The 12647-nt window shown below is 46.7% G+C and overlaps 2 protein-coding genes across 2 annotated transcripts in view; both read left to right on the plus strand.

Annotated features, from left to right (window-relative positions):
- Positions 1–11079, plus strand: part of fhod1 (formin homology 2 domain containing 1) — a gene marked incomplete in the record, with an annotated part of 48992 nt that extends 37913 nt beyond the window's left edge. The window contains 13 exon segments of the mRNA XM_042223833.1: positions 17–73; positions 183–320; positions 443–609; positions 1259–1858; positions 2342–2497; positions 2595–2777; positions 2925–3044; positions 4759–4920; positions 5000–5190; positions 5291–5483; positions 6089–6266; positions 7019–7195; positions 8689–11079. Coding sequence (XP_042079767.1) covers positions 17–73; positions 183–320; positions 443–609; positions 1259–1858; positions 2342–2497; positions 2595–2777; positions 2925–3044; positions 4759–4920; positions 5000–5190; positions 5291–5483; positions 6089–6266; positions 7019–7195; positions 8689–8774 — 2408 coding nt within the window.
- Positions 11080–11191: 112 nt separating this feature from the next.
- The window catches only part of slc9a5 (solute carrier family 9 member A5), a gene marked incomplete in the record, with an annotated part of 25909 nt that continues 24453 nt past the window's right edge, over positions 11192–12647 (plus strand). Inside the window, 1 exon segment of the mRNA XM_005929228.3 lies at positions 11192–12647. Within this exon segment, the coding sequence (XP_005929290.2) occupies positions 12609–12647 (39 nt within the window).

Consider the following 12647-nt stretch of genomic DNA (forward strand, 5'->3'; position numbering starts at 1 on the left):
GCGCGCGCGCGCGCAGACTCAACATCAAGCAGTTTGGAAACAAACGGACATTCAGACTCCCAGGATGACCCAGGTGAGAGCCTACAGCTGCCCTCTACAGGCAGAGGCAGGAACTGCAGGACACATCTTCTCCTGAATCCTTCTGTTGGTATAAACTTAAAAACCAGTGTTTTTGTCTGCAGCACCGCTTGTGCAGCGACAGGGCAGCACGTTATCCAACGACACAAAGTTCATGCTCGACATGCTCTACTCAAAGACGGGACCCATGAGCCCCTCTGCAGCTGCAGACACCAATGAAGAAGAGAGGAGCTTCGTGCCTGGTGAGAGAGCCGCTTTTCTGCAGCTCGCTGCACATCCCAGACTTTATTTATTGTCATATATATTAATAAAGTTGCAAAAACGTTCTTCTGTTCTTTTGTGATTTCGTTCCCTTTCCCAGCAGGTGACGATGTGGCTGCTCGGGGTCGTGTGACTGAGCGTCTGTCCAGCTTCAAAGCGCGCTCGGCAGAGTCCTCCACCTCCAACGAGAGCAGCGCCTCCCGCAGGGCAGAGCTGGAGAGTCTGGAAGGCTCAACGCAGGCGGCACGAGCCCGACTGGCTGAAGAACAGGTCAGAACATGAAGGACGTTATTCTGTCTGCAGATGCTTTTCTTCTTCTTCTCTGCAGATCCGCAGGTTTTTAAAAGCAGTGTTTCTGTACTCGGTTTATCCTTCGTTCTTTAGTCACTTATCTGCATCTATCTTTAAAGTGAATCGGGTTTTAGTTGATGCACCGAGTTACTGTACAGGCATGAGCCAAAACATGATGGTCTGGATAATTCGAGTTTCTTGGGTCTATGAGAACATTCAGGTGAGGAGCTGAACCTCTCCAACAGGAATCTAGAGATTCTCTGAAATGTCGTGAGGAGCTCAGCAGAGTTCCTGTAACGAGTGCTGAGGTCATTTCTGCGACACGACGTTCATGGCGAGCAGAACAAATCAGCGTTTGCTGTTCATGAAATTTATTCTACAAGTCATAACATGCAATAATAACAGAGAGCATGCTGCTGCAGCTCCTCTGTTTTATTAAAGTGGTGCTGCTTTCTTGTTGTAGCCCCTCCCACACCCGCCTGCATCAATGGCTCCAGTTTGAGGCCCGCTGGCTTCACGTTGGTGCTAAAGAGCAGGTGGAGTTGCGGGGCCGCATCATGTTTTGGCTCATGTGTGCAGTTTGAAGGTTGAACGTAAAGCTGATAAATGTGTCTCCATCCACCATCAGAAGCGTTACATCCGGCACCAGAGCAGCATCGACACCGAGGCGCACGCCGCCAGTCTGGACACCACCCAGATGACCCCGCTAGGCCCCGGCAGCTCCAACGACGCCTGGGACCAGCTGCAGCCGAGCGCCGCCGCCCTACGCATCAAGGACCTGGACTTTTCTGACCTGCTGGACGAGGAGGACATCGACGTCCTGGACATAGACACCTTCGACAGCTCCGCTTCATCCTTCACCCTCTCTGGAATCCCTCCCCCTCCTCCTCCCCCTCCTGGCATGCCGGGGGCTCCTCCCCCTCCTCCTCCACCTCCTCTACCGGGAGGTCTTGCACCCCCTCCTCCTCCACCTCCTCCACCAGGAGGCCTCGCACCCCCTCCTCCTCCACCTCCACCAGGTGTCCCCCCTCCTCCTCTTCTTGAGGCCTCTCAGAAGAAGAAGAAGACGGTGAAGCTGTTCTGGAAGGAGCTGAAGCAGGCAGACGGACCGAAGAAGTGTCGCTTCGGTCGGGGGACGGTGTGGGCGTCTCTGGATAAGGTAGCGGTGGACACCGCCCGCCTCGAGCATCTGTTTGAGTCCAAAGGCAAGGAGCTCCCTGTAACCAAGGTGGGTGGATGATAGATTCTCTTAAAAAAAACTTAAAACCCTGCCTGAGACCCACAGAGAGCAAAATGAGATGCACTCGAGAGGCTGTAAAAAGGCGGGCTGCAGAAAGAGTATCCAATGTCAAACACATACGAGCTCATTTAAAGCGGTCTGCCACAGTTTGACCACCAGGGGGCTCCAGCGGGCTGTAAAATCCCTTCACTGTTACACTTAATGTTTCAACTCAAACCACAAATTAAACAAGCAGTGAATGCTAAACAGAAAATGAACATGATCAGTGTGTTTAGTTTAACCAACTATCAGTTTACCATTAAAAGTGATGATTGTTAAGAAGTGTTACTGTGTAACTTTATGACATCACAGGAAGCGCTGACACTGCTAGTCGCGCGCGAGCGAGCGGCTCTCTGCCAAAGCTGGAGGAGGAATTATTGAGCAGGAAAACTGTCGCACTCGTCGCGTTTCTAACATGTCGCTTGTGTGCAGAAAGGACCGGAGACCAAGAAGACTGAGATTCTGGTTCTGGACTCAAAGAGGAGTAACGCCATCAACATCGGTATGACCGTCCTGCCAGCGATCCACGTCATCAAGTCGGCCATTCTCAGCTTCGACGAGTTCGCCATTAGCAAAGAGGGCATCGAGGTAGGGGTGACTTCCTGTGTGCGGACGGATCAGTCTGATCGGTCTGCTGTTTCATCTTCAACTTTAACGCTATGGGCCCTCTCTCTGTCCTGAGCAGAAGATCCTGACCATGACCCCCACAGAGGAGGAGAAGCAGAAGATCCAGGAGGCTCAGCTCGCCAATCCCGACCTCCCTCTGGGCACAGCAGAGCAGTTCCTGCTCACCCTGGCCTCCATCAACGGCCTGACCCCCCGCCTTCAGCTCTGGGCCTTCAAACTGAACTACGAGGCTCTGGAGAAGGTAAGCGAGCTGATTGCAGATCATTAGAAGATTTACACCTGAAAGTCACCTGAGTTCAGCTCAGCAAGATTACAGAAAAACTGGATCTGATTATAGTTAGGCTGTTATACTGCAATGCTGAGACTGTGACTGTGTCGCCCCCTGCAGGAGATAGCCGAACCGCTGTTTGACCTGAAGCTCGGCATGGAGCAGCTCGCCTCCAATCAGACCTTCAGGAGAATCCTGGCGACGCTGCTCGCCATCGGAAACTTCCTCAACAGCTCCAACGTGAGGAGGGACCCAACCCCACGCACGCACGCACATTCTAGTTTGATATCATAGTGAGGACATAATGCTTTCCCTAGCCGCTCAGCCTAACCCTCAGCCTCACCCTAACACAACCCTAACTGTACCCACAAAGCTGTCTAAATAGACACACCCACACACAGAGCATGACAAGAGGTGTAGAAACTCTGAACTCTCGCAGCAGGAAATGTGAATCCCTCCATGGTTAGAAAAACTCACGTGCAGTTTGTACACGTCATTAAAGTAAACATACTTGCATATGAGAGATTTTACTGCTGCAGCAGGCAGTGATAACATATTCCAGACGTATCCAAATAAACTGAACAGCTGCTGCACAGAGTAGTGTGATTGTCAGGTTAAAAACACTTTTCCCTGGTGGTTCAGCGACATGTGACAGCACTCTGACTGCAGCCAGTCAGCAGCAGGGAGGTCAGCGGTGCTTCAATCTGAGCTGACAGCAGCTGCTACACAACACGAGAGCCACAGCCTCACGTTTCCTTCACTGCACCCTGCTGTTCACAGACAGGCTATATGCACGGTTACTCACAGGAAGATGGAAGCAGCTGTTTATTCCCCGACTTCTTTATAAAAACTGAATACGTCAGTGTTTAGGAAGAGTTTTATGATCTGTGACAGTAAATGAACCAGGGCTTAAAATATTGAATGGCTGATTAAAAAGGATGTAGCAGCAGGTCTGCTAACAGCTGCTGTCCTCCTCACTTTATCACATCAAAGAGAACTGAACATAAACCACAGCAGGGCTGTTCCAGAGGCTGTGCATCGTGTTTGCTGCCCTAACAGAAGGGGATTGAAGGCGCTGTTAGGATGTCGTCGCCATCTTTTTCATCATCACTGCACAGTTTAAACTGTAAAGGTTACAGACTAGCAAACCAAGCTAGAATAAATACACAGCAGCAGCATTTTACATTTCTAAAGGGAAAGCTCAGATTTTGCGGTACTGTGTCAAGAGGGAGGTTTGTGCTCTCAAACGGACTTTCGGCTGAAGCTTTCATTTGTTTGTGTTTATATATTTGCATGTTATTAAAAGTGAGATAAAATCAGGTTGAAAGAGCTTGATTTAAGCTTTATTTCCACGTGCTGGCACTCTGAATCAGGCCTTTAAAAAGCCTGCACATCTGTATTTATTCAAATCCTCTGATGGACTAATTTATCGTTGATAAATCAGTGGAGTCAGAAAAACTGATCCCAGGAAGTGATCCCAGCTCTTTGACCTCGCTGAAGTCACAAAGAACAGTTAGAGCGCTGCAGGGCTGTTTTGCTGGACACTACACCACGTCCAATATAATATCCCACAATGCAATGCAGTAGTGACCTGTGTCACAACAGACACTGCTGGATGGTGATGATCTATTAGTTCAAGTATCTTTACTCTACTGGGTGTAGTGTACTTTTCACATGTGCTAATCATTACTTGGATCATGTCATGGGTGGGGTTTGGTTACCATGGTTACGTGTCTTCAAGCGGTAGTTCGTCTGGGATATTAGATCTGGCCAATGAGACGCCTCTGTGATGGGTAAGAATCTCAAACACGTGCACGGTGCTTTGTTTACATCCAAACGTTATCTCTGACAGCGAGGGCCAGTTTGTTATTCCTCTAAACAAAGAGTCAAGATTAGAGATTTCAGGCAGAGATCAAACATCGTCCTCTGAATCTGTGTGTGCGTGTGTGCGCAGGCTAAAGGCTTTGAGCTGAGTTACCTGGAGAAAGTGGTGGAGGTGAAGGACACGGTTCACCGTCAGTCTCTGCTTCATCACACCTGTAACCTGGTGGTGGAAAATTACCCAGAATCCTCTGACGTCTACTCTGAGATCCCCGCCATCACCCGCTCGGCCAAAGTACAGTTCAGTCCTTCTCACCTTCACGCCGCCCTGATGTAAAATCGCCTGGTGCTGACTAGTTTACTTTTTTCTCCAGGTGGACTTTGAGCTGCTGTCGGAGAACCTGGTCCAGCTTGAGAGACGCTGCAAAGCATCATGGGACAACCTGAAGGTGGTGGCCAAACATGAAACCAAAGCGGCGCTGAAGAACAAACTAACGGACTTCCTGAAGGACTGCACGCAGAGGATCATCATCCTGAAGGTCGTCCACAGGAGAGTCATCAACAGGTGACACATCAGCATGCGCGCGCGCGCGCGCGCGCACACACACACACACACACACACACTGTCCTCAGCACGATGATGCACTGACCTCCTCCTCCTCCAGGTTCCACTCCTTCCTGCTGTTCCTGGGTCAGCCGTCGTCTTCGGTCAGAGACGTCAAGGTGACAAATTTCTGTCGGATCATCAGCGAGTTCGCTCTGGAATATCGCACCACCAGAGAGCGAGTGCTCACCATCAAACGGAAACGCGCAGTTCACAGAGAGCGCACCAAGACGCGAGGAAAGATGATCACCGAGGTAAGACTCTCCCCTGCATGTCAGAGGTCAGCGGCAACAGAATCACAATCTGAGTTACTTGATTTAAGCCAGTGCCAATCAGTTAACACCGTTATCTACATAGAATATCAAATATTTGTACTAATTAGAGAACGGCACCAAAGCCCACAGACTTCTAGCTTCCCAGGTTTGGAGTTTTTAAATAGCAGATTCACATAATGGTTGAATCTCACTGAACTTCTCGGATGATCTTTCAGTACAATTTAAACCACTGTAAACACACCTCTCAATCAGAGCCGCCACGCCTCCATCTTCAGGCTTTAATTAAATTCAAATGGACGAGGTATAAATCAGTTTACTGTGTGTGATTATTGCAAAGGAGGAAATCAGCTTCACAGACCAAAACATTTTTCTGCAGCAGGCTGTAAATGCGTTTAACTCTGCTGTAAAGTTGGACATTTTAACATGGAAGTCTATGGGGAGTGACTCACTTTTGGAGTATGCCTCCAGTGGCCACTCGAGGAACTGCAGAGGAATAAAAGAAAACATTTACAATCTAGAGATTAAATCACTGTTTACAGATATTATATTCTAAAGTGGGCTTATCCTCTTTCTCCCGTCCTCAGACGGAGAAGTTTTCAGGGGCGGTGTCACGTCCGGACAGCCCGTCCCCCGTTTCTATGGCAGCGGAGGCAGACCAAGATCAGGAGGAGGAGCATAAGAACATGAAGAACCTGCTGATCAGTCGCAGCAGCACCCTGAACTGTGATCAGAGAGGCCTGAGGCGCTCCCGAGCCGTCCGCAGTAAGACCAGCAGCTTTCTTCACCTCCACACGACTCCCACAATAACTGACTGTCAGCGCCACGTTCACCTCCAGCATCAGTTTAAGTTTAAGGCCGTCAGGCTCGTGCTGCTTTTGCTAGAAATGAGCGTTCAACCAGTAAAATCAGACATTGAGATCCGGTCTGCAGCACGACATTCCCCACATTTTGATGTCATCGGAGTGAGAACGCAGAAAAATGTGACGGCATCGTGATTTGAACTCAGACACGCTAAATCAGCTTTTTCTTTTTTATTGGAAAGCATGAAAAATTGAATATTTTCACCTCTGCTGGAGCTGCAGAGAAAAAAGTGAAATCATTTTCTTTTGCTTAAATCTGAGTAGAGCCATCAGCGGCCGGCGCCGCTCCACCGGACGCTGTAGAAACGTCCTTCAGGGCTCATTCAGAGTTACTCTGGTTGGTTAAAATGAAAAAAAGTTTTCTTTTCTGAACATTTCCATCAACATAATGACTCCATTTATAAACTAACGTAATGAGCGATTGTTTCGGCACGCTCTGAATTACTTTCGTTTTTACTGTTAAATATTCAGACGTCTAGTGAGTCTGGCAGATGCTGCGTCACACTGAAATTAAGCTGAAAGTTAGAAAATTGGGATAAATACTACTAAACTCTGAACCAGTTCGAGCAGCTGGGGATGGGAACACCCAGGCACCCTCGCCCTGCTCCTTATCGCGTTCCTGCTCGTGGCTAATGTTCCGGTTCTGGTCCTCAGGTCTCGGCCGGGTGGATCCGCCCAAGATGTCTTTAGCCAAAGAAGACGAGACGAGCTCCCAGGACGACGCCACAGATGAGATCATGGACCGACTCGTCAAGTCTGTTACCCAGAATCCCTCCGGCAGATCGTCCAGCCCCAAGAACCGCAAGCGGTCCCGACTGAATAGGAAGTCACGTGAGTATGAATTTACTTCTTAATATTGATTCGCTGTGACGTCATCAGATGGTGAGTGCAAGGACGTGCCTAATTTTTTGTGACCTTGCAGACTTGTGGGCGGAGCGTTTAGGCTGTGTTGGCTTTGCTGAGCCTTCGGGTCTCCAGCGGTCCCTAACAGAGTGTAATCGAGGCTTTATGTGACTTCAACTCCCAGGGTGCATTTCTGCAAAAGCAGTCTATTAGCTTAAAATCAGCATTTTCATTTAAATGAGTCTCATGTAGTTCATCATCTGTCTGAAATGAGCGCCTGTCTCTTTAAGCTCCGCCCTCCATACGTGCTTTCTTCTAACTGGCTAACTTTCAGAAGCCTGCTGAGGGGCACCCGGAAGAAAAACCACATTTCTTTTTTCTTTTTTTTTTAATCTTTCACGTTTATGTATTTGTTTATTTAATTTTAGTGAATTTTATGATTTTGGTCAAACACAGCTGAAGACGTTTTCACTCATGTTTAAATTTTTGCTTTTGAGAATTCTTCAAAGCTTCTTTTTGTTTTACTTTAGTCACTTTTTTCCACTCACAGTTTAAACTGACGAACGCAACGCTGCTTTCCAAAGAACGACCTGAAAAGCGAAACCTGAGCGAGGGGAAGCGGCTGCCCCTCGCGTTCCCCTGCTGTGTTATTTAAGGTTTAGGGACCCGTCCTGCTGAAGGTCGAGTCCTGAGCTTCAGTCTGGTTCAGACTGCGTGGAGACACAACAGCAGCTGTGTGTCCAAAACAAGCTGATATCTGTGCAGCTTCATATCACTGTTTGCACTTCCTCAGTAAATCTGTCCACAGCAGCAGATAATCATCATCATCCTACTGCTGAGCGCAGGACACGATGAACTGCTGCTCGCAGGCTGCAGACTCATTTCTAAGTAACTTGGCGGCAGTGCGATAAACTGCAATCTTTGATTGGAACATTTTTGGAGTGTTTGACCTTCACGAGGTGTTTTAAAGCAAAAGACGCACAAATCTGCAGCTTCTGGCTTCTCAGATTAGAGGAGATGATGATGATGATGATGATTATTTACATTTGCATGACTAAGACTGACACTGTGCAAGAAACTAGTGCAGATTACATGAGTAATTAGTACATTTACGCTATAAATCTGAGAAAAAGGCTGAAAGATGGTATAATAGAGAAATATGTGTGGAATAGCACAGAAAGACGTGTTATGAAGACCTGTAGGAACGAGTTCCTCAAGCGTTCTCTTCTAGGAGCAGATAAATGGCTGTTTTTTTTTTTTCTTCCAAGTAAAATAGTTGTTATCAGGCAGAAGCTGGGAGTCGCTGGTCCACCCGAGCCTCCTCTTTGGTCTGTTCTAAGACGTAGGCAGGAGATATTTTAAACTTTTTATTTTTGGGCTGAAGATTTTCTGAAGAGTTTTGTGAAAAGAATCAAAATCAATGAAGAAGAAAGTTGAGCCCCAGCTTCCTGTAATGCTGACGTTGTTTCTGTGCGTTTCAGTGAGGAGGACTCTGAAGAGCGGCCTCAGTGTGGACGTGGTTCAGGCTCTGGGACTCAACAACAAGACGGCAGGAGACAGAGTCTGAGCTGCGACTGCAGCTGATCGATAAATCGGCGAACTATTGATTACAGAGACTGAACCCAGACCAGCTGAGCGGCTCCAGCAGACGTCGGGAGACGTGCGCTCTGCATTTGGAGACTCCTCCACCGGCACATCTGCCGCAGCTGTTCGGACACTTTGCTGTAGAAATAGTTGTGAGAAGAATTTTTCCCGCGTGACAGATTTTTACTGGTTTCCTGCAGCTTTGAAACATTTAGATGCTCACAAGGAAATCTGGACGCAGAGCTGCGGTCTTACTGAGAAATGAGTTTAAGGTGTCGTTTTCAGGTGTCCGTCCAGAACTGAAAGTGTGAGAGTCGGATAAATGAAATGCGAGCAGAAGCAGAGCAAAGCCTTCGACCTCTCGAACTGCTCCCACGTTTGTTTTAACTTGAATCGCCGCTGGCTCTGAAGTGTCACTGTCTGTGTGTCTCTGCCTGTCTGACTCTCGGCTCGAGCTCATCGAGATCTCAAAACAGTTTCTGGGTTTGGAACACGTGGCACGCTCGGGCACGCCACCCCGGCTGTTTTAGAAGGCCGGCGGTTTGTTGTTTTGAAAGTTGTTTCTGGGTTTTTTGGTGATTAGTTTAAATTGAAACTTTTGGTATTTTGTTACATTTTCACTGACTTTAAGATAACTTTGGGAAGTTCCCCAGTTTATAGTCTGTGTGTTTGCTTTAAGTCGAGCATGACATCTCCGACACGCGTCGCTTGTACCTGCTCATTTTTGTTGTTCGGTCTTCTGCGTTACCGCCACCTGCTGGACTGGAGTGTTACCATAATCTTTAGAGCGTGTGTAAACGGACGATCAGCGATGTGAAGGAACAGTTTCGCTCCTTAAATTATAAACTGGGAATAAAATTTCACAGCTGTTCTTAATATGAACTTTTCCTAAATTTAAGTGTAAAAAGTATATAATAAGGGAGCCACAACACGTGTAGTTTCTGAGCACGTCTGCAAAGGTGGATGCAGATTTAATGCCAGTGAGATGACGCGCTTGAGTCTGAACATGACATCATGAGTGAAACTGGCATGGGAGCAGTCAGAGTTAGTTTTACTGGCCACGTCCAAACGCCCGTCCTCAAAAATGAAATCGAGGGAAAGAAGTCATCCGGCACATAAAACATTTTTAATTGGTGGGCTTTACCGCTGCTGTCAGGTGATCCAGGCTCCAGTTCTCTGCATGTCCAGTTTTTATGCAAAGCTAAGCTTTATTTTTACTGTTCTATCGTATTTCACAGGATGGACTCTTCTGTTAAAGGTTCGTCACTGGATGGCCTCAAATTCTTTATTTCACAGCCAAAAACTGTAAGCGAAGGATCAGGAAGAGTCTGAGAGTTCAGCAGAAACAGCTGCGAGGGTAAACTTTAAAATTCAATAGAAACGACAGGCTGGTGAATATATTTAACTTATTGAAGTGTGTGAAATATCCTCACGTTTAGCTCATTAACTGGTCTGTTTTAACTTTAAACCCGGCGACTGTGAGACTTTAGAAAATATCATAATAAAATTACAATTTTAAACCTGTTTTCCTAAGTAAATGAAAGTGCGTTTGATGGATTTGGAGGCAAATGTACTTCATAGAAAGCTCAGCTGACATGATTATCAAACAGCAGGGTCCATTTAGTGGCTGTTCTGAGGATTATCAGAGGAATACGTTGCAAATAAAAGGTCAGATTCTTGTTAGATTTGTCATCCTGAAGCTGAATTGCACTCAGACCTGCACAGAGTTGAAGAGTTTGCAGAGTTTGCTGTTGCAGCGTCACAAACGGCACAAAGGTGGTCTGTTTAAAAACTTGACAGTTGTATAGTTTAATTTAAATTCAAGGTGAACGTGGGCTCATCAGGTCAAAACACATGGCACGGAGGCATGGTCTTCAAACCGATTAATGCTCAGTTTGGAAAATTTTAATCACACATGTTAAAAAAAAAAGTTGGATTAAAACCTAAAATCACTTACGTGGTACAAACGTGTGTGTGTGTGTGTGTGTGTGTGTGTGTGTGTGTGTGTGTGTGTGTGTGTGTGTGTGTGTGTGTGTGTGATTACAGGACTAAGAGTGTGCGTCGGTCTTGGTGTTTTTGGCACTCTGAGGTGTTTTTATGGTTTCTTTCTGCGGCTGACTTCAGGTCAGTTTGTGTGAAAAGCTTCTTCACATTTTTTTTTTTTTTTTTCATTCACAAACAGATGACGACTTTGTTTTAACTTAAAGAGCAAGACGAACATTTTATAAAAATATTAAATGGATGGTTGAATGTGTCGCTTGTATAATTAATAAAGATTTTTAAGAAGAGAGATGTGTTTGCAGTCTGTTCACTCACTCCACACAACAATATTGTCACGTTCCTCGTGCCTCATGTTATATTCTTCCACTGGACGTCCACCCACTACACCTGCAGTGGCTCCACACCCTTCATTTCCATAAGATTAAAGCAACGCCTCCCTTTTCCACTCTGCATGCTAAACAGCTGCTCTCCAACACTTACAGCAGCCTCTGTGGGTTTTCAGCACGCTGGAATGACGCATTCAACAATGCAGCAATATGAAGCTGCAAACCAAAGACTGTAGAAAGAAGATGGACAGCCAAAGCTTGTGTGTTAAAGAAACTGAGGTTACAAAAAGAAGCCTGAGGGGAAACAGATTCTTTAATCCGGTGATTTAAAACCTCATTAAACACTTTCCCGATGTGTTTATGGTCTAACCCGAGTTTCATGGTTGTAATGAATAAAATGTTTTCTCTTGTATCAGCCGCGATTGATTGGTTTCTGTTCCTGGTATGAAAACGTCTGAAAGTTCAAAGTATTTTTTAATCTCCACCCCTCTTCAATCTCTACTTCAGTGATGTGAAACATGAAGCCCGGGGGGCAGAATCGGCCCAGCAAAGACTGAAGAAGGACATAAACTTTGGGTTTTGAACTATATTTTGCAGGTTTTACAGTCCGTTTGTTTGGGGGTTTTACTACAATACTACAAAATATTTCATCGACAATCATTAACAAGTTTCGGTGAGCTCCCAGAAACTTATCTGTAATTTTACTTTTAAGCCCAAAGACTCGTGCTGACAGATTTCTTTATCTTTCTTTTCTTTCTTTTTTTTTTCTTTTTTTTTCTTCCTTATATTAAGATATCGCGGGAATTAAATGTGCAGTTAAACTTCTTTGCATTCCCAGACAGAGAAGCTTCACTGGTCTGGGCCATTTAAAGCCCAAACCAGGCCCGTGATGTAAAACGAGTTTGACATCCCTGCTCTGTGTGGAGGTTTTGTGTATTTCCATTGTATTGTGTGAAATGGAAAAATGATAAAATTCTACTTATTTTCTCAGACTGCTTTTTGTTTTCTTTTAAATGGGGCGAGAGTCTTTCCCTTCCAGCTCGGGTCCAGGCTTTTAGCCACGGTGAACACTCTCGTTCTCTGCTTTAATTAGTGCCTCAGGTTGTGGCGGCCTCATCATGAAAAAGCTCCTGCTATGCAGGGTGCGGTGTATGAACTGAAAATCTGACGTCACGCCGAGCAGTATTGATGTGTGACGTCAGAGCCGATCGGTACCGAGCATCAGCTGTGAGTCAGTCAGGAGGAGAGCTTCACCTGCAGTGTCTCCGTCTCTTTAAAGGGGGACTGGGCGGGTCACATGCCGGCTCCGGTGTCCCCTCCTCCGTGTCTTACCGGAGTCTGAGTGTGTGTGAGCGTGGGTCCATGCGCGCGCGCGCGTGTGTGTTGTTGATGTTGTAAACCGGCTCCCGGCCTCGCTCCGCGTCCTCTCCGTGTCCCGGTGTGTATATAAAGACTCGGAGGATGTCCGCCCGCTGAGCTCCAGGGACGAGATGCTGCCGCTCGGACTGATGCTGCTCCTGCTGCCGGCC

Source organism: Haplochromis burtoni, unplaced genomic scaffold, assembly GCF_018398535.1.
Source record: "Haplochromis burtoni strain Fernald_Lab_line unplaced genomic scaffold, NCSU_Asbu1 Contig_121, whole genome shotgun sequence".
NCBI lineage: Eukaryota > Metazoa > Chordata > Actinopteri > Cichliformes > Cichlidae > Haplochromis > Haplochromis burtoni.